Source organism: Strix aluco, chromosome 3 (assembly GCF_031877795.1).
Source record: "Strix aluco isolate bStrAlu1 chromosome 3, bStrAlu1.hap1, whole genome shotgun sequence".
NCBI lineage: Eukaryota > Metazoa > Chordata > Aves > Strigiformes > Strigidae > Strix > Strix aluco.
In genome coordinates, this window is record NC_133933.1 from 56,628,316 (window position 1) to 56,655,198 (window position 26,883).

The 26,883-nt window shown below is 39.1% G+C and overlaps 1 protein-coding gene across 1 annotated transcript in view; it reads right to left on the reverse strand.

The window, feature by feature from the left end:
* Window positions 1-308: 308 nt before the first annotated feature.
* The window catches only part of IGF2R (insulin like growth factor 2 receptor), a 59,854-nt gene continuing 33,279 nt past the window's right edge, over window positions 309-26,883 (reverse strand). Inside the window, exons 23-48 of the mRNA XM_074818651.1 lie at window positions 25,836-26,003; window positions 25,115-25,258; window positions 24,220-24,395; window positions 23,775-23,862; window positions 22,082-22,288; window positions 21,568-21,698; window positions 20,761-20,858; window positions 19,775-19,911; window positions 18,973-19,163; window positions 18,205-18,331; window positions 17,715-17,837; window positions 16,450-16,712; window positions 14,563-14,775; window positions 13,478-13,627; window positions 12,229-12,390; window positions 11,491-11,698; window positions 10,941-11,087; window positions 10,240-10,474; window positions 9,144-9,280; window positions 7,988-8,102; window positions 6,637-6,783; window positions 5,028-5,212; window positions 4,352-4,538; window positions 3,095-3,259; window positions 2,416-2,485; window positions 309-1,994 (exon numbers count right to left, since the gene is read on the reverse strand). Of these exons, the coding sequence (XP_074674752.1) occupies window positions 1,593-1,994; window positions 2,416-2,485; window positions 3,095-3,259; window positions 4,352-4,538; window positions 5,028-5,212; window positions 6,637-6,783; window positions 7,988-8,102; window positions 9,144-9,280; window positions 10,240-10,474; window positions 10,941-11,087; window positions 11,491-11,698; window positions 12,229-12,390; window positions 13,478-13,627; window positions 14,563-14,775; window positions 16,450-16,712; window positions 17,715-17,837; window positions 18,205-18,331; window positions 18,973-19,163; window positions 19,775-19,911; window positions 20,761-20,858; window positions 21,568-21,698; window positions 22,082-22,288; window positions 23,775-23,862; window positions 24,220-24,395; window positions 25,115-25,258; window positions 25,836-26,003 (4,376 nt within the window). The 3' untranslated portion in view covers window positions 309-1,592. The remainder of the gene's footprint in view (window positions 1,995-2,415; window positions 2,486-3,094; window positions 3,260-4,351; window positions 4,539-5,027; window positions 5,213-6,636; window positions 6,784-7,987; window positions 8,103-9,143; window positions 9,281-10,239; window positions 10,475-10,940; window positions 11,088-11,490; window positions 11,699-12,228; window positions 12,391-13,477; window positions 13,628-14,562; window positions 14,776-16,449; window positions 16,713-17,714; window positions 17,838-18,204; window positions 18,332-18,972; window positions 19,164-19,774; window positions 19,912-20,760; window positions 20,859-21,567; window positions 21,699-22,081; window positions 22,289-23,774; window positions 23,863-24,219; window positions 24,396-25,114; window positions 25,259-25,835; window positions 26,004-26,883) is intronic.

The following is a 26,883-nucleotide window of genomic DNA, read 5'->3' on the forward strand; positions in this document are numbered from 1 at the left end:
AACTCTCTGAGCCTGTCCTCACAGGGGAGGTGCACCAGCCCCCCAATCATCTTTGTTTTAAGTATGACAAAATGCAGCTTTAACCAAACTTGATTTACAATTTCACTGGTAACAATACAAGAGGAAGAAAATCCAAGTCTGATTAAAAAAAAAAAATACACCACTGGGGCTCACCTATATATTCTGATCTTTGTCATCAAACGTCAGTTCTCCGAGTGATGCGATTAAGATGTTAGCTATCACAGCAAAAAAGGGTATCACCAGGCTGATGAGCAGTATTACAGACTAGTGTAAGAAAGATTACAGACTTGAGATGTGGGATTTGGAATACCCACTTCATATCTTTTATTGAAATTGCTGAATACTTTATATTACACTATTTTGATTCAAAATGGAGTTTTTATAAAAAGAAACCATTGTTGAAACTGAGTAAGCCAGCCAAAAGGAACAATGAAAAGTTTCAAAAAATTCTGACCAACGCATGTATGATGCTTCGAAACCCTACCATTGCCCATAATTTAATTTAGGAAACACCTGGAGAAGAGCAAGAGGAAATTTGACTTGCATTCATTGCCAGCAACATTTCAAATCAATGACCATGGCCAGGACTGTAGCATAAGAGCTAGAACTTAGGCTATCAGAAAACATTGGCCCATATTTTTTTTCTTGTAGTTAATACCAGAGAGAGGCATTGTGCCGACTAAGGCTCCTCTAGTTGTTGGGCTTTTCTTGGTGGTGACAAACTGGGCAGTGCAGATTGTATTGTAGGAGTTCTGTCTCTATGTCACTGAAAACTCTGGTTCTCTGTGCAGTCAGCCTAGTCCAGCCATAATTTAGGGAAAAAAAAAAATAATCTTTGGGTGCTTGTCAGCTGCTTAGGCAAATACTGATGCAGTCAGTCATGAGACCAGTACCAAAAAAAAAAAAAAAAATCATGCAAAGAACAGCAACCATTTCAGGCTAAAGCTATACAGAGTTGTACCTTTCAGTCAATACCTTTGAACCAATGATCTGTTTAAATTAGAATGGATATTCAAATTTACAGGATAAATTAAGACCAGTTCTAAAATTTACATCAAATCATCCCAACACACAAAAGTTATATTTTTCCTTGTCTTATGATGGGTGAATCCAAAGAATAATACCCTGCCGGCAGGAAGAACGTGTTGCTATTAAGCAAACCTGAGTAGTGAGGATCAATAAATACAAGGAGTTAAAATGCTAGTAGTCAGATAACTTGAGTCTCAGGAGCCAGGGGCTTCATTGAGCCTTAGTCCTTTCCTTTCAAAGATTTCTTTTTTTTAAGCAAGCATTTAACATCTATGCTGAGGCTTTAAAAAAAAAAAAAAAGTGTCCTGGCTAGAGAGAGTCAACATAACTCAGCCAACTGGATGTTAGAAATCCAGTCATTACTGAACAGATCATTGTAAACAACCAAGAAATCTTTCTCTTCTTCCCTTTTCAATGGTTTCTTGTTAAAGGCAAAATTCAGAAAAATCTTTCAGGCTGAAGTCCTCATATTTGGTTGGAAATGTTGTCCCATTATACATAATCTCTCTCTATATATTTTTGATTAGGCACAAGAGGGATTATTAAACATTCAACAAGTCCTCATCACTATCATCATGAAATGATACTGTATTTGTAGAGTTCTGTGCCTGCTGCTGGCCTGGCTTGGCTTTTGCTTTCCTTTCCTTTCCTCCATTCAGCAAATAAGCTTTGTCATCACTCCCAAGACTGGGTGGCTTCTTTTGTGGGTGCTTCGTCTTGTCTAGTCCTCTTCCTGTCTGAATCTTTACATCTGGAATGGTTAACACTTCATCCTCACTGTCCAGGTCATCCACATGGAGAGAGGTAAAGGCTTCAGATGTAACAGACTTTGTAGTAATGTGACCATTCTCCTGCCCTCCTTTTGCTGTTCTTTGATTTGGTGCTGCGATTTCCTCCATGAGCCACTCTGTTTCGTTCTCATTAGCTTCTTCTTCACTGTTTATCTGCAAGAAAAATGCAAGTGGAGACTACATATATCACCCTAGACTCTGCCACACACTGATCTCCCCAATTGTCAGACCCCACACCACACATAGCCTTGGGTTTAACTTAGTCATAAGATAGTAATAATGCCATAGCATGCTGTTACTATTGCTTTTCACTATGTCTGAAACAGACTTCTTTCTCTTCCTGTATATTTATGTGTTATTTGGCTACTTATGGACTGCTCTTCATTTCCTCAATTCTATCTTTCTTTCCCATTTCACAATATAAATGTAGGTGTGTCTTGCTATGTGGCCATACAGAATGGTTTCCACGTACTGAGGAACTAGGAATTAAGGGAGTTTATTTATTTATTAATAAAATCTTCATATTAAGAAAGCTTGACAAGAAACAAAACCTTCGATTTTGCCACTGTATTACCTTTGTGTATTTGTAGGAAACACCAGATGTTCTTCTGCAGCAGTTCGTTATCTTGTTTATTACAATTTCCCTAAAGAAGGGGAAGAAGATTGCGTTAGGGAGACTGTATCCCCCTTATTAGCCCTCACTTTTCTTCGCTGGATTTTTATCATCAACATAAAGCATTTCCCCAAGCAAGCTATCACACAGGGACACTTGACCTTGAACCACTCCAACAAAATTCAGTCCCGTGATGATGGACATCTTCCCCCTTACTACAGCTTCAGCGTGACTGTTCTGAAATACCTCTGGCCTTTATGTCTAAGGGAAAAAAAACCCAAACTTGTCTGGAAAGCAGAGAATGAGCAGGGCTTGCACTTGTTCCTTGCTGCTGTTTTATGGTTCCAGCTTGACACCATGAAAGGAGAGGGATATCAAATACTAACAGTATCAACACATTGTTTTATCCTCCTTAATCGGCAGCTGTCCACAATAGACACTAACCCAATTCAATTGTGTACTCCATCCCTCTTTACATGGGCCTTCAGTAATTGGGAATACAAAAAAACCCAGCAGTTTGACAGTTGATAGTGCCAACTGAAAAATCAGAACTCAGATGTCTGAAGTTCACTACTTCCTTCTCACTGAGGAAACCAAGTCCTACCAAAGGAACTTCTAAAGCCTCCCAATCACTTCTTACCTCCTCTCTTTTTTGTAGAATAGCAAGATTATTAGGCATGCAGTGAGAACAACCAGAAGGACACTCAGCACAGCACCAACAGCCTGACTTCTCCTTGAAAGGCCTTTATGTACTTGGGCCTCCTGATCAGTCTGGTGCTCATTGCTTCCTGGATCATTGGTTGATCTAATAACATAAATTGGGAAGAAAAGGACAAGTAAGATCTATTGACCAGTTGCATCAAACTGGATTAGAATCAGCAGATTCAAAGAAATTAAACACGCCCCGCTGTCCTGTCAGTCCTACCTAACAGCTGTAAAGAACTGAATTCAGGGGGTTTCATTTTAATTAAGAGTCACTGAAAAAATAAAAATGTATGTACTGTGCCTAAATCCCGGTATGCTTTCCAACGGAGCATAAAACTGATTACAGTCAAGACTGAAGTGCATGATTAGGCACTCTAGAGCTTACAGAGAAGCAGCTATCCACAAAAAGCTGCTATTTTAGAACCAAACCTACACCTGAGCAAGCAGCAAAAGCTACAGCAATTATTTACCTTCCAGTTGACTATGGCACTACACATATCAATAGCTAATTGCCCGTTTAAACCTGAATAAACAGTTTCCCTGTATTTTCAAGCTAGCAGCCAGAAAGTGAACAGTCCTAGAAGTAGTCACTCCATTTTTTGCAGTGAGGATGCCTACATGTCAACAATGACAGTAAGCACCTACATACAGCCACTCTGCTTTCAACACTGTCACCTCATTAATCCTTTTTGCAACTGTAGATAAGTGATCATAATTAATTGCAGAAATGCCTCATTATTCCTAAAACCTGTAATGATTTTCACTCCAGCCTAAAGAAGTAGGCAGATAGAAAGGTCAGTCCTTGCCATGGCTTTAAAGTTTTCCAGACAGTAAGCCAAAAAGGACAAAAAACCTTACCCAAATACTGGTTACTCCTCTCAGTAACACGAAACAGCATGTTCTGTTAGCTACAGTAGGTTTTACTTAGTGAGAACAATATTAATTCCACACCATGCCTCTCTATTTCCTGTTCAAACAAGCAGCTTTAGGTCCAGATTAACTTGGCAAGCTTTTATTTAGTGGTCATGTGCCAAACATTATATACATGAACACCAATTCCATCTACCCATGAGTCCACTGGTTTTTTAGCTTCTCATTTTTTCCACAATCACTGTGATGAACAAATACAGAAGAGCCCTTTAGCTGAGAAGTGCTGACAAGAGCTGCTTTCAGAAAATGGTTAACTACTCACATTAATGGACACACAGCAGATGTGTACCAGGTAAATAAATACTGGCAATCTGCTGTCTCATGAAGGAATTCAGGGATGCCTTCCTTTACTTGTGGACTGCAGTGGAAGAAAATGGTTGAAGACACAAACTTTGATTTATCTTTACCGCATCTGGAGTCTGATGAAAATATGACATCCAAGTCATCATCTACAACGAGAAGAAAACCTTATAGTTTACTACTTCCTGGAGAACACACTATTAACACTAGACCCTGGAGAGTTATGTTCTGCAGTAAAAGCTTACACTTTGCAGTATCTGCAGGCGAGTTTATACTTTTATGTAGCTGATCCCATCAGTTACTGTAGAACAGTGGGCTAAGCTCTTCACAAGAAAGAGTAGCGAAAGGAGATCATTGCTTAGGCAGCACGAGCGCAGAGGAAAACAGGAGACCAAGTTTTCTATCTTGCATTGTTTCTACCAAAGTCTTTCAACAAGTGTCAAGCCTAAACCCTATTAAGGCCACATTCACAACTGAACTTGCACAGTAAAAAAACCCAACCAACCTCAATTCTGCTACACAGACTCTGGATACCTTTACAGAAATGGATTAGCACAGATGTTGAAACAAGTACCATTTTCTGATGAAGCAATTCACACGGAGTATCAGGCAATTCTGGCTAGTGAACAAGTACTTACCCTCAACATAATATTTAGCTTTTCTGGCAGAACCGATTCTCCGAAAGCGACGTTCGTTAGTTTTAACCTGGCAGATGTTTGCTCCAGAGCATTCTGGAAAACTTGAGTTTCTTATACCAGAAAGTTGAATTTCATACACATATTTATCGCCATTTGTCCGTATGTCACCAGAAGCAGTGTACAACCTGAGGAAACAGAGGATAGGTCTTTCCTTAAGTCTGAACTCACAGATTTAGGTTATTCCCAAGACATAAGACTGGCAACAGCAGTAGCTGCTACCACTGGCTGATTCCAGAGCAAGTTGGAGGGACTGATTCAACAACCAGAAAAGATGCAGGACTGAGGCTTCCCCCCGATCGTTACAAATGAGGATTATATTTAGCATAAATATAATCTAAGAAAGCACAAAAAGCAAGCTTTTCTAGTTATATTACCCTCAATGGGTGTATGAACATGTAAATACCTCCAAACGGTTAAGATAAACTGGAATCAAAAGCATGATTCAGCAGCTCATACACAAGCTAGCCTATTGACCATAAGAACCACACTGTGTGCTCTATAGCCATGATAAATAGCATAGCTTAGCTGTCTTCTCCAGAAGGGTAACTAGTTCTACCATAAGTGTTACCGAAGTAGTATTTACAACTGTATCCTTTCACACTGCTGGTCAGAGTGAGAATGCTCTGAGATTCAGAGCTATTTGTTCTAGCCACCTGCTCAAAGGCTGAGCTTGCTCAAATATGACTTGCCTTTAATCTCACATTACACCAACTTTTCTTTTTGTTCTGACTTCCTCTCCTCCTTCATCCAGGCCTGTTTGATTTTTGTTTTTTTTTCTCTAAGCTTGTAATGCTATCACCACATTTGCACAGCAGGTTTTTCACAACACTTCTGCTCAGTTACTCTAATCCTCCACAATAATGGTTTATGCCCTGCAAGTAGAGTTTGTTCTTCCCATAACACTAGTATGGGCAGATTTCCTTCCATAACACTAGCATTGACATTAAATATAGTAGTTTTTAAGAGATTCTGGACCAGAAGTCTGTGCAATACGTAGTACAGTCAGTGTAACTGCTGGTCTTCCCCTGCCTCTCCAGAGTTCAGTCACGCTTGACCATTCCGCCAGAGCTGTCCTTCCTCACTTCTAAGGCTTCTGAATCATCCATATGGATCATCTGAGCAGGAAAAAAAGGTGCTACATAAAAAGCCAAGGAGTACTCCAGGTGAAAAAAAAAAAAATATCAAGTTCTCTGGCACTGAACTAATGTCTACACACTATGGAAGAGACCAATAGCCCACAGTAGAGCTCTAACACCAAGGTGAGTATGTGCAGGCTTTAGACTAGTCTTGAGTACACCTGGACATTTTCAAAGCTATAAGCCCAGCTGTGAGCTGCACTATTAATCACGCCTTTAAGTCAGTCATTGGTACAAGGTGAATTCAGCACTATTTCCACTTGACAGTTAAGAAGTGTTAAGGCAACACAGAATATTCACACCAAGCTCTCTTTTCTTGCAGTACAGTTCTGCAGGACTAAGGTGTGGTGGTTATTGTGGTTGTGTTGTTTTGGGTGGGGGGTTTTTTTGGGGGGTGGGTTTTTTTTACTTACTTGTAATAAACATCCCCTAAAGAGAAGCTTTCCCCAGTTGCAGGATTAATAACTGTTCCATTCACCACTTCCACCTCCTGCTGCTTCACAGCACAAGCTGCACGTGTGTCCCAAGCGATATAGTAAGCACAGTTTTCTTCATCAATCCTACCAAATAACAGACACAACTCATGATTCCAGGAAACAGTAACAAGTGCTTACTAACTTGAGAAAGGGAATACACATCGCTGCTAACCCATGTGTGGGAATGTCCTGCCTAAGCATCGTGCCAGGAATAAGCTAAAATAGCCAAGTAGTACTCAAAAGCAGCTACCTGAAGAGTTACACTGCACTTTCTACAGTTCCGAGACCTAAAAAGACCTGGCTGCATTTGAACTTCCTACTTCAAAAGCTCCAGAAGTCATAGTGTGTATCACAGGGTTTTATCAGAATATTTTCGTTAACAAACATGTCAGGCTGCTCTTGCCAGGTTTAATGTGCTGCACATTATTTAACTAGGACAAGGAGTATACGCTAGTGAGATTTTACTGCCTAGTTCACAGAATCACAGAATCATCTAGGTTGAAAAAGACCTTGAAGATCATCCAGTCCAACCATAAACCTAACACTGACTGTTCTCACCTACACGATATTCGTCAGCGCTATATCAATGCGACTCTTAAACACCTCCAGGGATGGGGACTCCACCACCTCCCTGGGCAGCCCATTCGAACGCCTAACAACCCGTTCTGTAAAGAAAGGCTTCCTAATACCCAGTCTAAACCTTCCCTGGCACAACTTGAGGCCATTCCCTCTTGTCCTATCACTTGTTACTTGGTTAAAGAGACTCATACAGAGCATCTTGCTCAGTTTCCCAAGTCTACAAACAATATATAGTTAAATACACAGTTAATCAAAACAAGACTAAGCAAAAAGCCATCAAGCTTTCTTAGTATTTGTGATCATGCATATATACCTTACTTTGGACTGCTTTTAAATAATCTGTATTGAGGCAACAATAAACCATATTTTATTAGCTCAATTACTTATCTACAGTAAGTGTTCTCTACTAAACAGATTTTGAGCTAAGTTAAGAGTGGTTGTACTACAACTGACATGGAAAACAACAGCATCCCAGCCACTGTCAGATCTAATTTGGAAGTAGAATGCTTACATTTTTGCCCAGAAAATTTAAGATAAATACAGAATACAATTGTTTACACAAGTAACAGGTGCAGAAACTCCAGAAGATTCATGCCTTACAAGTACAGGCCAAGGATTATTTTAGGGATTGTCTTGAGACTTACAGTTTACTGGAGAGGTACAAAGGAACAAACCATGAAGATCAATGGTATCTTAATTTCTCACTCACCTCTGCAGCACAGGCAGGCCAACTGTTTTTGCACACTTCAGTTCTATAATTGTCGTTACTTTCTTGTTTTTCCTACACTCCTGCCCACTGGAATAACTAATATACACTGTGTCACCTAGAAGAGAAAAATGGCAACCCTCAAGGTTTCTGTAAGCAGCTGTAAAATTCCCTTTGCTCATTCTCCAGACTTCATTATTTTAGATTAACTTCTAAGATTATTTTTTCCCCTGCACAGACCACATACCAGTTACAGCACTTCAGTAATTTGAGGCCTTCACACTGATGATCATTTAAAAAAAAAAAATCAAATCACTCCTCAAACACCTTTGTGTTTACATCATACCATGTGTTCAGGTCACCAGTATGGTCATAATGAATGTTTACATCTGAGACATTTTTTAAGCATAAGAGTAAATGAAGATATCCATTTATAAATGAACTCAGGCAATAAACACATGCAAAACATCCCATTGTTTTTGTGGCTGGATGGAAAGTTTCCCTCAATTTCACAAACTCAGCAGTGATTTAAAAAAATATTCTTTAAACTGAAAACTTGGGTAAGGTTGAGATTTTTTTTATTCCTTTTCTTAAGAGAGAAGTCAATTAGTCATCTTTCACATGCTGTTTTAATTGAAGAAGTTAGTGGACATAAAACAAGTCTTTCAAAACAGCATGAACAAAAATAACTCCCCCTCCCACAATTACAAAATCACAGACTAGTTGAGGTTGGAAGGGTCCTCTGAAGGTCATCTGTTCCAAACCCCATGCTCAAGCAGGGCCACCTGCAGCCAGCTGCCCAGGACCATGTCCAGATGGCTTTTGAATATCTCCAAGGTAGGAGACTCCACCACCTCTTTGGGCAACCTGTGCCAGTGCTCAGTCACCTTCACAGTAAAAGTGTTTCTTGATGTTCAAATGGACAATTCACTACTTACTGCTTTAATGACAACACTGTTTATTTGCTTCAATGTTTTCTCATGACTTAAACACCACTTTTAAGTTTGAGTAGTAGCCTTTACTGGTTTTGTTTTTAAACAGAAGATTAACTTTGAAAGGTATTTCAAAATAAAGGCTTCACCATAATGTAAGAACCATTATAGCTAGGTTGTAACATTTAACCATCTCTACCTCTCTACAGGAACAAAAGTAACTCTACCTGTCACATTCAGCTTCTGTGTATGAACAAGTCCAAGAACTTGAACATCTCCATTGTTGCTTTTCCTACAAATACTGGCTCTTTCAGGGCAGCCTGTGGGTCCCTCATGTACCCTCTGACAGAGATTCACATAGTACCTATAGAGAACATGGTAGACAAAACTTCTTTAAAATTAATTTAGGCTAAACTAAAAAATGATATGAACTTTAGAATCCTCATGGGAAGCTAGCTAAATTGGAAGAAATTAATTACTCTAGTTGACAGAATAAAGCATGTACTAAGCAGATTACTTCTATCTTTTCCAAGTAAATGACTCTGTGCAAAAAAATTGATCATTTACCAGATTAGTTCACTAGTTAATTTTGACCTATGTCAAAACGAGAAATTGGAACTGAGTTAAGAAATGCCCAAAAGTTTTTTCAGTTACAAAGGTTATAGTACTATCCTAAATTAAGCATCTCTTCGGAGCTATACCTGTTAAGTTTTACTAGAACAGAGGAACTAGTAGCAAGGTGGTGAATGAAACAGTTTTGTTACCCCACAGTTTATCATACGTTTAGAATTAGATGCTCTCATCCTTATCAGTTCATTTCTATTTGCTAACTGGAGGGGGGAAGGCTGGAGAGGTTGATGACTTCCATTCATTCCTATTTTCCTCTAGGTTGATACTTAGAAGAATGGGGGAAAAAAAGCCCTACTTAAAACTTTAGACAAAAAGTTACACACTTGAGTCATTAAGATTTTTGTTCAACATGATTAAGAATCCAAAAAATTGCATTTAAACTACAAAATGACTTTAAGGTAGCAGTTCTAAGAGAAAGCCTTTAAAAAACTTTTAGTTTAGACTTATTCATCCTTTTAAAAGGGTTACCAATAGAGAGGTGAGGATGAAGACAGTAATTATTCATCCTCTCCTGATAAAACGGGTTCCTTTCTGGTTTTTTGTCTATATGCAGTGTTAAGCATTGACAGCTTCAAGACACTGTCAGCAATTTAGAGAGACTCTGAACAGGGACCAAACAGAAGTACTGTGCCACATTACAACTTCAACTGTATTGATTAGCATGCTGCTCCCTGGGAGTTGCTCATTACTCACGAGTTCCCATTATGGAAAAAGATCCATGATCCCGTCAGGGAAGAGAGCATTCTCAAGTCGTAAGTTCTGTGTTTTTGGACAAACTTGCACTCCATCTTCTTGGGAGGACAAACAGCCTGAGTCTTCCACTCAAATGTCACAGCACAGCCAAGTGTCTCACTCAGAAGGTGTGGTCTCCCAACACCAGCATTTTCATCACATGTGAAGATAATGGTAGATTCCCTTCTTGCAGTTGCTATAAGGGGGAAGGTTGGTAAAAAAGAAGGAAAAAATACTTTGCAAGAGGATTTCAGGCATGTATGGATTTTAGTGTAGCAATTTTGCTGTATCAACAAAAATTTTAAATCAGGTACTGCTTCAACTAGCAAAGAAGCACAAATGCTTTATCTAGCAATTTTATTCCCTAGGTTAGCTTTCATGCTTTTTAGAAAGTAGTGTTCCTTCCAAAAGGACTGATCTCCAAAGCACAGTCACCACTTATGACTTGAACACTCACGATCTAAAAGCATGAACTTTTTATTTCAAAAGTATTTTGCTCTCTCATTTGAGTAAAGTCAGGTTTGTCCCATAGATTCCTTGTCAACACACTCCTATTCCTTTACTTCCACTGTATTGCACCAGAGGTCTTTTGCACAGCCTGATAATGTCTAACTCCCTGCGTTAGCTCAGATCCTTGCACATGAAGTATAGGAAGGTCTTACCATTACCACAAAATCCCCACTTTCCATCTCCCTGGTAGTTTTCAGTTGTAGCACACCATGGCCTATTCTTTTCTTCTGTAATACATTCCTCATAGGTCTTCCCTTTGTACTTGAAGGGGAACACACAAAGCTCTCCCTTTTCAGTCACTGAGAAGGAAAGGTATAGCCTTTTAGTAAGACGCAATAGAATAGCAGGCATATCCATATTGAGGACCATATCCAAAGCCTGTCCTTCAAGACTACAGAAAAGTCACAGGCAGCGGCAGACAACAAAAATACTGAAACATTGAGTCTAAACCCAATTAGAAAACTAGGATGTAGTGTACAATTAGTTATGATCATCACTACAGAAAAGTTGCACTCTCTCTTCTAGGAGGTAAGTATTGATGTTGCAGATAAGTATGATGCACCTGATTTAACGGAACTACGTGCTTCTATTAACATATGCAAAATCCATGTTGCTTCCCTCCTACTGCAACAAAATCTCATATTTTAAGGGTAAAAAAGCTGACGGGTTTTTACATAAAGAATGGGTCTGCTTCAATCTCACCTGGAGGGCACCGATCACCTCCTGTATACTGCAAGATGACCGTTTCATCCTGGTGGCTATAGTCCATTTTCATTTCCTTTATGTTTCCAAAGGACGACACACCACTTTCAGATGTCAGACACACTGCCCCATCTTTGCATTTTCCCTGGGGCAAGTCTGCCACCTTACTGCATACACCAACATGGTAACTCTTGGACCCAGAAAATACCTGTGTGGACATCCAGAAGCATCACAAACAGGCTGCCTCAGAGCCTACAGTTAATAATTACAAAGAATCACGCAAGTGCTTTATAAACCAAGTTTCATGCAGTACTTGCATAATGCAAGAGGAAAAGAAGATAACTAACTTTGCAAGTCTGGCCTTCCTTAATATGGCAAAACTGCACATAAAGTACACCCACAGGACCAAGGATATAGTGTGTTCAGCAGACTTGTTTTCATGTTCAGGATTCTGCCACAGGTGAAGATTTCTCCTTCCTTTCCCCATCAGTATATCCATGAATTTCCCTCTCAAAAACATAAAAAACCTGATGTTATTCCCTCTAATATTATTCCCTCTGTCAGAGGCCAAACAAGTATCAACACTGACTAAAGCTGCAGCACATGCTTCAGCCTCCTCTCACACCCTAGGATGCTTAAAAGAAATCCCTGCTTCAGCTTCAAAATGTTGATAGCAATGGGCAATTTAAAAAAGAAGAAAAAAAAAAAAAGAAAAACCACAGCACCAAAAGACACTACCTCAAATGATCTTCCAGAAAGGCTGGTCAGGTTAAAAGTATAGTGTAGCTGTTCATCAGTCACAGAGCAGCCTAAAGTTTTCACTTTATCAGGACACACAACCGGAGTTTCCCACTCAAACACAAAACTGCAGTCAAGTCTCCTTATCATCTTCGGCTTGCCCTGTTACCAGAGAACACAGCAAGATACATTAGACTTAATTTTTGGAGTTCATTATTCTCTCTCCATTTTTCCCCCTGCCCTCCAACAGTTAACTTCAGTTATTACCAAGGCTAGACTCTACTGACTGTAGGACAAACACCATGCCTTTATACTACAACCAGTACGAAAAATCTACAAGTGAAGTACATTCTACCTAGCTCCAGAAAACAATCAAAGCAGTAATTGACGTACACAAGCTTTCTTATTAATTAGGGTTGAGATTTTGACGTTCAGTTTAGTTGCAAGCAGCAACAAAAGTGAGAGAGCTGCGTTTCTTAATGTTCTCTACCATGGAGAAATTTCACTGAGTTAACGTTTAGAAAGAATGCTGTTTCCGTTGTCATATTTTAAATAAAAATGAGTATGGCCTGTGTAATATTCAGAGCTGCCTAGAGTTTCAGCTCATATCCTGTGTGGATGAAAAATGGTTCCACTGAGTATCTTCAGCAAGCTCTAGTCTGTCAAACATACCTAAGTGCTTCTCTACAGTTTGTTAAAGCATTCAAGAAATTCATGCAACCTCAATTTAGTGTTCAGGTGTCAACACAAAATAAAAACATAAGTATCTAAATGCAGATTTTTAAAGCTGTGTATGATTATGGAAGGGGTTACAACACAGGGGAAACATTTCACAGTAACAGCTTTACAAAGTTACCCTGGTTCTTGTGTTGGCTTGTGGTGCAAGTGTGCAAGCTTTTGGACCTAGACAAGGTGCAATACAGCATTAAGTTTAACACCAGCAATAAGTTATCACTACATTACTTCAGTGGAATCTGATCCTTGAAACCATCAGAACCTGCTACACTCAAACCTAAAGTTCATGCACTCCATGAATTTTTATCTGGTTAAGAATACATATACTAACTATTTAAGTATTAAATATTTAAGTAGTTAAGAATACAAATCCTAAGTATATTCCTTGTTGAAACAAGTCCATCCTTACATACTAGAAACAAATCCTTGATTTAGTTTTAAACAAAGCTAACACTGTTTACTACCCGCTTCCCACGTCACTCCAATATCGACATAAGTTTAATAGATGTCTTACCAGACTAGTTCCTTGGCTGCAGTGAAATACAATAAGAGAAGTATAGTTCAATTTGTTGTTTATCTGACAAGGAGTAGTGCTGTTGTAAGTGACGTAAACTTCATTTACTGCCTCATTTAACTTGGGAGGTTCAGTAACACGACCAATATCCTACACAAGCAAAAATATGTATTAAGAGACGTATGAGACACATCTAGATTTCAGATCAGCCCAAAGATTCAATCAATTCAGATTCATCTGTTTGCTTTACATGGGAGCATAACTATCGTGCTTTTGAAAACTGTATTCTGTACTCAAAGAACAGTTGTAATATTTCAACCCTAACAAAACACGAAGTTGAGCAGCTAAAAACACTCTCCTATTAAGCCTGACAAAAGCCAAGGAGGTTATGCATCTTACAGGTAGTTTTTTCTTTACATCATTGTGCCAAAATACCAACACATCATTTAAAAATAGTGTAGTGTAAACAATGGAGTAAGGTCCCTAGATCAATGTGGAAGTTCATGGAAAAAAAAAACCACCTCAATTTATGTGCATCTTCTACAGCTCACAAACAAGACCTCGAAAGGTAATAACCTCCATCTCTCAAGGTAATAACACAGACAAGTTAACCAATATTCTGTCACAGGCTTGCTATTCATGCAACTGTCAAGTTCTTACAGGGAACTATTAAATGCATTTTGGAGCATGCTAGGACATACCCTGCTTCATATTGCAACAGTTATCGCAGGATCAAGCACAGCATTCCTGTGCCACAGAATGGCAGCCTAGGAGGCATCCTCCTTCCCAGTGCCCATATTTGGCACACAGCACTACATGCAAAAGTTACCTGTAGTATTTTTTCATATTTATCACAGTATGGAATCTTCTGACACCCAAAAAAATCACTAGGGTTCAGGATAGGAAAATACTTCTTTGTAGGGAAAAAGCATTAAAAGGGAATTTTGCGGGGTAGATTTTAATTTTATATTCCGTTTCTTTAACCCATTGTCAAGCTTCTGGTTCAAGTCAGGTCTCTAGGCAGGGACACTGTTTTGAACTATTAGGGAAATGAACATTTCAGTGATTCCAGGCATAGTACTTACTATTGGCGATTCATTAACAGGAACCATGCAAACAGCCGCTCCAGGTGGGCAGTTGACATCTTTGATAGGATTGAGAGGCTCACAAATGTTGATGTAGAAGTCTGGAGAAACATCTGTTATATCTTCATCCACAAATGCCTCATAATACCCGGTGCGATGGATCAGAGGAGACAGGTCAATAATGGAACTGCCATTCAGTACTGAGCACTTCACCTACAAGAAAGTATGTTTTATTGCTTTTATTCTTTATTAACACACACCCCCTGTCCTTCATAGGGCCAGAAGTATGGCTGTATTTAAAATTTTCAAATTTTATTTAAGTAAAGCAGCATTTGTTACAATTTTTGTTTGTCTACAGATAGTAAGCACCTACAAGCTGCATACGAGAAGCCTCAATCATTTAAACTTTCTTACGGAATGGAATCCATATCAGAACCATATCAAGACATAAAGCTCTGGCATGCATACTCCAGCATACACAGTCACTATGCCTTCACAGTAGACCAAGTAGATCCTACAGTTCCTTCCTCTCCCCACCTCCCACACATCACTGGACCACCTCCAATAAATAAGGTTGGTTATAACAATGTAAAGTTATTGTATTGCAAGCTAATGGCTTGAGCACTGTATTTCCTCAGAACCTACTTCATGCATTCTTAAAGTACATAAGCTTACTGACAGCCTATGTGGAATTTGGGAAGTCTAGTCTTGTTTAGATATTAGATAAGTAGCAACTAACAAAATCACTGTTTAATTTCAGGACAAATAATCATCATTGCTACCTAGCTATCACCACATTGAAATAGCTAGGGTTACTGTGGATACACTGTGAAAAGTGATCAGAAACGCACAAGTGATCACCGATGAGACTAACAGGCTAGAAAAGACAATGTTTTTAGGCACTGTTGATTTTTATTGCAGCACAGCACATACTACTGAAGAGGAAACAGAGCTATGTATAGCAGAACTCTTAAAGCGGGGACATGTGACAGTTCCTGTCAGGGAACCAAAAAAGATTTTTCCTGAAAACCAGAAAAGATTTTTCGTAAATGGAAGCGAGAGTTACGCAGTATTGAGACAGTGATGAGGAGGAAAAACAACTTGTCACAGAGAATGAGGGCCACACTAGAAGTAATCAAGGCAGCAAAAAGAATGATTAGGCAGATTCACAAAAGATAATGTTCAAGTGTCAAGAAAAGATCTGAATTCACCCTATAGCTCATTTAGCTTTCTATTCCTATTGCTGGCTTTTACTCTGTGCACCACTACTGGTAACAATTTAACTAGCTAAAATTAACTGAAGTATTGTCTGGATGAACACTGTCTATAGATGAACCCCAGTTCATCTATAGTTGATTAAATCGTGTTATTACAGCATGTGTTACACAGCAGAGGCAGATCCTAAATTCATGCTATCAAGGTTTATCAGTTTTTGCACTGAGCAAACTGATCATACACTTGCCTGGCTTCTAGTCACTTGCTTCGAAACAAAGACTATCCCCATGCACAGAGATACTATTCATCCTCAATTCTTAAGCTCTTGTTGCCTGTTGCATTGGAGGATCTTAACCGTCAATTCCCAAGAAGATGCCCTATGGCTTCCATTTGAGCTGTACAGAAAAGCAGTTAAGTAGGTTCCACAGAGGGGTTATTCTGAAGTGTTGAAGTTTTAACTTGGCTCACCATGTGGACCAGAAACTTGCCAAGTATTGTTATTCCCTGCTGAAAAAGCAGTAAGAAAAGTATTTGAGAACTTCTATATGAACTTGGTTTCTGTACTACAGGAAGAGGCCTTTCCCTCAAGGCATTTAAAACATACACTCCTATTATGCCTAACCCCCCTTGAAATCTAGACCCACAGGTGTTTTCCATAGAATTCATTCTTACCTCTTCCTCACAAGCCAAGGAAGTATGCCAAGAGAAGTAACTAGTGCATGTCTGCTCATCAAAAGACAGAAAAACAGGCCAACTGTCATCTCCAGCATCAGACTTGCATACAAAGCTAAAATAGCTTTTATGCTTCAGTTCAGGGTCTGCAGGGCAAGGATCTCCATCTTCATAGACAAGCTTTAACACTTGATCTTCATAAGTTAAAGTTTTACTCAGTTTTCCAGCATTAAGTGGTTTTGGACCACCAGTGATGCAGACAGCTAAAGTGAAGAAGAAAAATGAACAAAACAGATCAAGTCTGATGTAACTGCCCTTCAAAATTGCACCTTACAACACGAACAGCAGGAAACTTAAGATTTTAGTCCCACTTTAATTTTCCTACAAAAGACAGGCTTTTTCACACCATCCAGAGTTGGCCATTAAACTGAACTGCACTGAAAAAAAGGCCAAATATTGTCTTTAACACTTCAGTAACCAGCAGAATGTACTGCATTACACACATTTAAGCAATCACAGAGCACAGTGTTTGGTTACTACTTCTCTGAAAACGAGGAAATTAACACAAAATGGCAGCCAGATTACATATAATTTTATTAAGATGTCTCTTAAAAACCAAATCTTCTAACTACACAAAAATAATTTTAAATTCACAAGTGATACTCCTATTTTAGCACTGAAGATGCTTAAATATTATCTCATACTAAGTTTGACAGAAGAGCTAGCAATTCAACCTGCTAGTAAGCAGCTTAGAATACAAGTCAATTTCTACTGATGTTTCAGAGGCATCCAAAAGAGAACAGAAAGCTAGAAAGAGGGTTGGCAAGGGTTTGAAGTGCAGACACAAGGCTCAGTGCAGAGGCATTACGGCAATACATCACCACAGAACAGTTTTTGCGCTCAGCCCACTCTGTCTGGAAACTTGTAACTTGTTCCTTTTCACAACAGCTAAGAGGTGCAGTAGAAGCATCCACACTCCTGCCCTCTTGTCCAAAAGAATACCCACCTGTTCAGATCTCAAGGAATTGGACTGCAAGTGAGCCCAGGTAAGTTTAGGAATGGAGTTTGATAGAAACGCATTGCTTCATTTCCTAAAACAGTTTTAGGACCTTTTCCTGGCCAATTCAGCCACACAGCTGTTCTCACTCCTTCCCCATTTGCAGTAAAACCTGCCCCTGACATTTTACTGTAAACTTGAGCATAAGTATTTCCTTTGGGTACTCTATAGTCAGCGATTACAATATCAGAGGGGATAAGACACTTACCAGCTCCATTACCACATGAACTTTTAGCTGCAGCACAAACGTTCAACTCAATTTTTCTGTTGTGTGAATCGTTGATGGTATAGCCAGACTCTCGTTTTAGTGATGTCAAATCAAAGAGGTGGCCTGTAGGCAGATCAGGGAATAATTTAATCTTTTTCTCAGATTCAAAATCAAGACATTTCTTTGTATTAAAAGCTTTCAGTAACTTAATTTAGTAGGAAGGTCAACCAGCCTCTACTTGCCTGCTAGCTTAGAAAGGCAGTTACTAACTCACATTAATAGAGGTAAAACTAGTTTCAGAACTCTAGACTATTTATGTTCCAAGGGACATTGCAGTACCTTACTTATTTCTACCCACCAATAAACTTGTTAGTCACTATCCAGAGGATGTGTCACACTGCTTTAATGAACTCCCTCAAGAACACAAACACAGTAGTGCCACTTCCAGAAGCCTCCTTCCACATACAAAATCCTGAGGCCTCCTCCTTACCCGTTGCAGGATTGGTTACCCGGCAGTCATTTTGCACATTGCTTTTAAGAGGACATGCAGCAGCAGTGAACCATAAGAAGGTATATTCACAATCTTCAATGGCCGTTATAAGTTCTGGCTTCGATTCCTAAACATAAAACAGTAGAGAGAGTGACATCTCTACAGAGTGACAGGGTCTAAGATTTCATGCCACAAGGTTATCCCTGAAGCCTGTATCTGAGCTCAATTCCAATGCCAGTCCTAGGACTTAAGACAATTGTGGTCCAATGAATTAACACAAGGACAGAGTATTTAACTGTGACTATTTCAAATAAACAACAGCACAGAATCATCAGGAGCAATAAAATTGAAGAGAGAAGAGCTAAAGGCAGCCTAGCTGGGCAACACAAAATCCAAAAGGTGAGGGTAAGAAAGAGTACTTAACAGCAAGACATGCAGATGTGAAGACTTAAGAACTACGCGGCCAATAGCATTATTTACTATTTGAAACACTTCCCAACCTGCAATACACTCATCTTCAAGACACAATCAGACAATTTGAAGCTATTACAGGTGATAAAATCTGCACTAGCAGATTGTTCAAAAAGATCTCTTAAAAACTGCTCAACATCTAAAGTTAAGTACTTATAAGCCAGTCTGCTTACAAGACCGGCTCCCATCCAACTATAGATGATTAGGGAATGGATAAGAACTACCCACCATTCTCCATACACATACACATGAACCACTCACGAAAACATAAAACCCTGCCAGATGGAGCCCACTTACAATTTTGCTTTCATCACATTTGAGGCGCAATATTGTTGTTCTCTTGCGAATTTTATCTGGACATTGCTCCCCATTAATATATTTCAGAATAGAAATGCCATTTTCCCACCAGGGACCATCAGCCACTTCCCCGAGACTTGTACATTTTGTACCCTCCATGAGGGAGGCAGCAGCATCAGAAGGACAGGAACCTATACAGATAAACAAAAACCATGTTATTACTCCAAATGTTATTAAGGTTTACTTCCCTGGAATAAAACTCCACTACTCTTACTTTCAGGTATGTCATGGCTGATCTGTCTCCAAGCCACTGTCCAAATCATCTCACTGGGGTGTTTTTTTTCCCCAAAATCACAACTAACAGCACCACCTCACTTCATTCAAGGTCGTGCAGAAAGTAGTGGCAGCTACTACTGGAGAAGTAGACTACTACACAGAGTGAAATGCTGACTCTGTTACCTGGTCTTCCACAAAACACAGTATCAGTCATAAGATGCCACAGAGAAGATTCTGAAGTTAACATCTCGTGACAAAAGATTATTTTAATTTTTAAGAGCTATAGCAGACTTTGGATAAGGATGGAAGAGCTAGAGTGCTTAAGTTATCAAGAGAAGATAAGAGCTGCTAGTGAGTCTCATCTGCCAAGCAGATGGAAATCAGGCCCACTATCTACCCTTCCCTCTGGCACTGCCTCCACATACTTTGCTTTGTGATTTTTTCACTCTGAACAACAGCCAGCAGTACCATCCTACCACTTGCCTCCCTTAGCTACAGGGAGAATATATTTTTATTTTGCTCTTACGTGCAGCGCCATATGGTACTAAGGGCTTGCAGACATTAATATAGTATTTCTGTGCAGAAGCAGATAAAGCAATTGCCTCCCAATTCTCTCTATGCCGTGTCAGAGATGAAAAGTCATAGAAGTTTCCTTCGCTATCCCTGTAAGAAAGACAAAGGATTCAAATTAAAAGGCATTTTAAAAAAATCAAGTAATTGTAAGCTAAAATTCTTAACTTACTATATTAACTTTTAACCTAATAACTCTGTAAGCAGAGTATCATGCTGACAAAGAAATCTGCACCAAACTCATTGTTCCCTACAAACCTCAAATTTAGTACAGAGATGTATCACTGCACCAGCCATCCCTACAGCAATTCCACGTGCACACAGCTCTCAGCCAATGCAAGAGTAATTTGATTTTTCATTGAAGCTCGCAGACTTTCACTACATGGCAAGCACAAATGCACAGTTACAGTGGATTGTTTTACCTTAGGGTAGAAACTTAACATGATGCCAGATGTTAAAACTCTGGGCCAATTATTAGCCACATTTGACCCCACTTATCAAATCTTAATGAAATAATACTTGGTTGTGACAGAAATAGATGACGTTTTTCCTGGAGCTTTGTTTGGTGGAAGTTCCAGACAGCATTTGTATTCTTGTTTAAATTTGCTATAGCTAAATAATAACTAGACACTTGTAACAACCTAACATACTCAAGAGTTCAAACATCAATAACTGCATACCCAACAGTTTGCTTAGATACTAAGATTATTCCCCATAAGAAGCTCAAAGGAACTATTTCTCTTCAGTAGAATTAGTTCTAGGAAGTACAGATTGCAAAAATTACTTAAAATACATTGCATTGGCATTGAATGCCACATTAGCTGGTTCCTGACTAAGTCAAAATGCAATAGCTAAAGTGGCAGTATTGCACTGAGTTGCAGTAAGGCTGTATTTGTTTCTGTAGCCATGCAGTTCCATTTTAAGTTTGCAGAAACAACTTACTTGTAGGAGCACTCAGTAGATTTAACAGGCGGGCAAGCATACTGAGTATGCCATTCAAACATGTAGGTGCAATCTGGAGTTTCCTTCAAAAATACAGGCTGAAAGAACAAAACACAAGAAGAATTTAATTTCTTATTTAGACACACTGAAGCTACCAGAATGTCTCAGTCTCGCTTCAAGAAGATCCAGGAACTTGTATTTACATATTATTCTAGAGCCACACTATGCCTCTGACCAGCTGAAAGCATGGCCTCTCCCAAGCCTGAGTTTATCCACATGCACACTTCTGATAAAAGGAGAGCCATTAGGAGCTTCTGCCTACTCCATGAAATAAGGGGAAGAGCAAAACTCTAGGCACCATTGTTTAAGAACAGGAAGGAAAGCACAAGTACAGAGAGAGATACTAAAAGCAGGTAACCAGCTTATTTTGGTCTGGCCATGCAGTACCTGCTTTCTTGCAGATTCATCCTCCTACTTTTTCTTTCTTACAAAGAAATTGCTGTTCTGGAAGAACATCCCTTCCCAACAGCTCCAAGAGCTTTCCTAATAGTAGGCATCCCTTAAAAGGAACAACATACCCTGACTTTCCTGGGGCATGACAAAGGTACTTTCCTGAAGTAGGAAGCTCAAAACATTCCTCATTTTTTACTACCTCACAGGACCTTTCAATCTCCTGCCTAATCTGTAAATGATTAAGCAGTCCTTGAAGAAAGCTAGTTCACGTTCTTCACCTTGCCCTCTTCTTAATGTGTGGGGAGGGTAACTCTGGAAGACAGTACATACAGGAAGCGTTGTTCTGAAACTAACCTCAGATGTAGTCTTGTCACAATAGAATAATATGGCCGTTGACCGTTCGTATATTTTATGACATTTTTCTCCACTGGTGTAATTAATCATTATTAAACCATTTTTGAAAGTCAGTTTTTCTGTAAGCAAGCCTAGAAGCCAAAAGTTGAGAAAAGTAAATAGCTAATCCAGCAAATACACAACTGCAGTAATGCCTCTGGCAACAGGGTTACATAGACAGCAATAACATGCACGATAAAGTACTGATAAAAAGACCTCAACCTTCCTCTAAAACTTGTGATCTAGTTATTGAATGAGTACTACTCCAGTACAGTAGGGTTGAGCTCATTCCTAACTGTGTGTCAAGATAACTATATACATGACATTTTATTTGCATGTGAAGCAATAGTGGTAGGGCGTACATCTCATAAGATGTACAAGATTAGCAAGAACCCCTCTTGTATCACATAGTAGCTTCACTTACACCCTGGTTAACCTTCCCATTCTTTAAGTTTCTTCCAATCAAGTGCTATACCTGCTACTTTTCTGAAAGTATTGTCCATCTTCTTTACTTGACACGATGACACAGTGTGAGCCTCTAGTTTGCAAGGTTCTGTTATTTCTCCACAAACTCTGAAGTAGTAGTCATACTCATCTGTACTCACTTTTATGTCTTTATTGGAAAGTGGCTTCAGGTTATAAACATGACCATACCTTGGATCCTTCACCTGGCAATCCTCTCCTTTAAAGAAAAGTTAAGAATTTAAACTACAATTTAATATCTATGAGCCATGCCAAATACACTTAGGACAATTACAGCTTACTGGCACAAATAAGGCCACAAAAATGAGTAGCTGACACTTTAGGGCAGTGACACTGAAGAACTATTCTAGGTCAGCTAAGCAGCTTGTTCCAGGAAGTCACCAATATCCAGAACTAAGAGACTAAGCTACAAATGGAACATTTCTTTTATAACTGCCACTAAAACAAGATGCAAAAGTCACACTATAGTTCAAAAACCACCTCGAAGTGGCCTCACAGGTTCTTCCTTCAGCCATGCTGAAGGTTAAAGTACAGAACCAGAGACACTAAGCCCAGCACTTGTTTAATTATCTGGAAAGAACAGCAAGGTCACAAGGCCAAAGCAAAAGTTGTCCTAGGTGTCAGTCTCGCATCTTCTTTTAACAGCTATGAAGTTTGCTGGGTTAGAAAATAATTGATGACAGGAAATGTTAGCTACAGCTTACGGGTCTACCAACATGTATACAGAAAAGGTTTGGCAAAATTCTAGCTTCATGAGTCTAATCAGCTGATATACATCAGTAACTTTGCTGCTGATCAAGTCCTCAGTTTTAAAGTGACCCTTTGCTCAATATTCTGAAGCTTTTAAAAAAACATCAGATTGTATCACATTACCATGGTCCCTTCAATCATCCAACAAGTTGGTACCAAGTTAAACACAAGACATCCACTTTCCTCGCTTCAAAACCACAATTCATGTCACCAGTGTCCTGCACAGTAATTGTGTGTTACAGAGCAGTAGCTTGTAAACATTCCTTTTATGCCACATGAGATCACTGGCAGTTTCAACAGTGTCTAGGACTGTTGCGACAGATCCTTTACAGGAAGTCTGGATGTTTTATAACACATTAGCTGCAAGTTACAAAACAAAGTCTGCAAGGGCAGAGAAGATACCTGCATATTCAGCTTCCCATGTAAAAGCCTACCAAGTACCAGAACCACAACCTGTGATTCCTTCTTGCATGTCCTGGAGCCAACTGTAAACTCTGATACTCTCCCACTGGCCTGTCCCCTGTTGTTTAACAAGGGTCAAGTTTACAGTATAGCTTCCAGTCTTCATGGGGCACAGGGAATGACTTACCAGGCATAGGATCAACTGCATTCTCATGAAGTCTGATGCTTTTTTAAGATTTACAAGACACTAGCAAGTCTACCTGTGATTTAACAAGGTAGTACTATGATTTGTCAGAGACAGCATTATTACTTTATCTTCTTTCCCTAAATAGGTAAGTACATTTGCCTGTCATCTTAAATTGTACTTTTTGTTAGATGTGGCTCTTAGCTGGCTTAAAGCTCAGAAGAGACATCCCTCCACAAGCCAGCACCTTTTACAGAAAGATTCACAGGGCAATAAACAAACACAGCTTTACTAACTACTTCTTATACAGATTTGTTTGATATTTTAAAGCTCTACTAACTACACTTACCTTCTGCTTTGTGAACAGGACACGCTGCCAAGGTTCTCCAAACAAATATGAACTCACAGTCATCCTCTTGCTCAAACACTGGCGATCCCTACAGAAAAGAGCCATGTGAAGGAGGCTTATTAAGAATTACATTGCAAGTCTCAAAATGTACATGCAGAATCCTTTTTTATTGCAGTTGCACAGTTTAAGATGTCTATTATGAAATTTCAGTACTCATTTTCAGCAAAGAGCTGCTTTGGTGGCTCACGGGATTCCACAATAGAGTTCACTATTGTGTTCTACAGGCTCAGGAAAGCAGTTGTAAGGAGATACAATGGAAAAGCCTCTATACAAGATATTACTTTTTAGAACCAACCTCTCCCTTCCATGAGGAATAAACGCTATTTTGTTATAGTAAGTCCAAGCTCTAAAATACTCACTAATAGCAATTAGCACAAAAAATTACCATTGTTTGGTCGCACTGGAAGATAATACGTGTAGAATAACGCTTATCTTTGCATGTGTCACCATTCAAGTAAATAATGCTTAATGACCCATCAGTAGCAGCCTGTGGGTTTATCTGAATGACTCCAAGGTTCTTGCTCTCATCAGCATATTTCACACAGGATCCTATGGCACCACCTACAGGAAAAAGAAAAAGCCTGTATTTTAGTTCAAAGCTTTGACAATTGGAGGTTTTTTACAATAGTTTTAAACAAAAGTTTACAACTTTATTGTAAAATAACATAATGGAGTAGCTTTAAGAGAGCTTTGAGCATTAAAGCAGGCTGTCTCAAACTCCTGAAAGCAGAACTCAACAGAAGTGTTTTCATAAATACAGTTAGAGACATTGTGTGCCTAAAGCGTTTGACGAATAGAAAAAGTTACTGCCCTGCATTCACTGACTTCTTTAGAACTGCACTAATTTATCTGCTCCCACAGACTGATAAAAGACTACAGGAACAACTTAAATCAAACTGGCTAGTAGTACAATAAGATGGCATAAGCTTCTCATTCTGGCCTCATTCAGTTAGGAGACTTCCAACAACTTTTCACTTTCCTTTCATCTTAAAAAAAAAAAAAAATATCAAGGATACTGGCAAATAGTGTCCTCAATGCATTCTTCTCAAATGCATTGCCATGCATCTCAATGCAAGAGTCCTGATGAGCGTTAAGACTGCTCTCAGTTTGAGAAAGACTGTTCATTATACCCTTGACATAGCTCACCCAGGTCTATGCAAGTTCAGTGACTGAACGGGCAGGATTCAAGGAATTCTACTGAAATAACCAGGGATATCATTCTACATATAAGGTCTTGCATCAGAAGTCACAAGTTAAGAAATGCTTGTGACTTGGCTTACCAGGGCATCCAGGCACATAAGGCAAAGGCTTGCAGACATTCAAGAAAAACGTTCGCTTCTTTGCTTCCTTTGAAGTGTCTATAGCAACCCATGGTTCACCCTCTTTGCTCAAGTCACTTAAGTCATACTCATTGCCAGCAGCATCTGAGAGAGATATGGTACACACAGTAAGCTGAAACACAACCTGTTAGAAACTTGAAGAAGTACTGGGTTTGAAATGATACAAGTTTCACTGATGAATACACATAATTCAAAGTAATTTTCAGAATCACATTAGATATCCATTGAGAGAAGGTACTGTTTCCATAAAAAATGTCACTACCCCAAATGTAGAACAGTTTCCTTGACAGTTACTTCCCACAAGTAACTACTCCACAATTCACAGGTGCATTTTTCCAGAAGCCAGTAATAAATTACCCATTTTCTTCAGAGTTGGACTGAAGCAGCACCCAGTCGTGATAAAGTAATTATCAGCTCTCTTATGTATACCACTATGTTCCACGTTAGCTTCTTGTCTGTCTTTGTAAGTTAAGCCTGCTTCAAACAACTTACTTCCTCTCCCTCTCTACACCTTCTGTAAACACTTCAAGTCTTACAAATGTCTTCACAACAGGTATTATTAAAGCCCTCCTCTGCAGAAGTTTGCTGCTCAGTTAATCCTTTCAACATTTGCTTGACAGAGTCCACCCAAACTCCAGGTACCCAAATTACAGGTACTTACCCGTAACCTGGCAGTCTACAGGAGCAGGAGCACAGGCCAGAGCTGTGTGAAACTCAAAGAAAGTATCATGGATGTTCAGCACACTGTTTATCTCTTCACGCACAAACTTAAGCTCTCCAGGATATGAATCATTACAAATGAAAGTCACTGTGAACGTGTCGGATTTTCCTGTAAAACAAACACTTATCTGCTGCTGGATCACTTGGGAATATCTGAATTTAAGTTCAAGCTAACACTTGACTTTAAAATTTTGTAAGTTTCTTATTGTTAACTGCTTCACGGAAAACATTACCTTATTGTTTATGGTTTTTTAATTGTAAATACACAAGCCTTCTTTAGAAGGCTTGTGCTAAATTGCCTAGCAGCCACAACTGTCTCTCCAAATGGGAGACCAGAATCCCTTGACATTTCAAGAGCATAATTACCTTCACTGAACTGTGCTTCCTAGTTCTTGGACATGACATATTTGAAGAAACAGAAAACCTATAAAACATCAAGTCAGCTGTACCAGCAAACTCTAAATTACATCACACATAGCAAAGTTTTTGGTTTGAGGGTTTTATTTATTTGTTTGTAAGAAGTTCAGTGTAATGACTGCTGAACAAATAATAGTGATACTATTTCAGCAGCCTATGTTAAGTTCTGTTAAAAGTTTTGTTTCTGTTAGGTTGTGTTTAGTCCTCCCTTCCACAGCCCACAGGAAATCGTAGAATTAGGGGTGGAGGGAGGAGTAGTATTTGTCATCAACATATCCCAGTGTTATCAAAATGGCACAGCTCTCAAAAGTAAAATACATGAGAGCTCAATCACTTGTTTCCCGTTGTATATTAGGTATAAAAACACCACAACTGGGAAAATAAGAGATATCACCACAGCAATTTGTACAGAGGACGAACATTCAGGAGCATCTGAGGCTCTTGAATCCAAAATCCTGTTTTCCTAAAAACCTTTTGTTGTTAAGGTGTCATATGCCTTTCTATGAAAACTCAGTTTCAGTACAGTTGGAGAACATGTAAAATCCAAGAGTTAGATTTTTTTCATTTTTCAT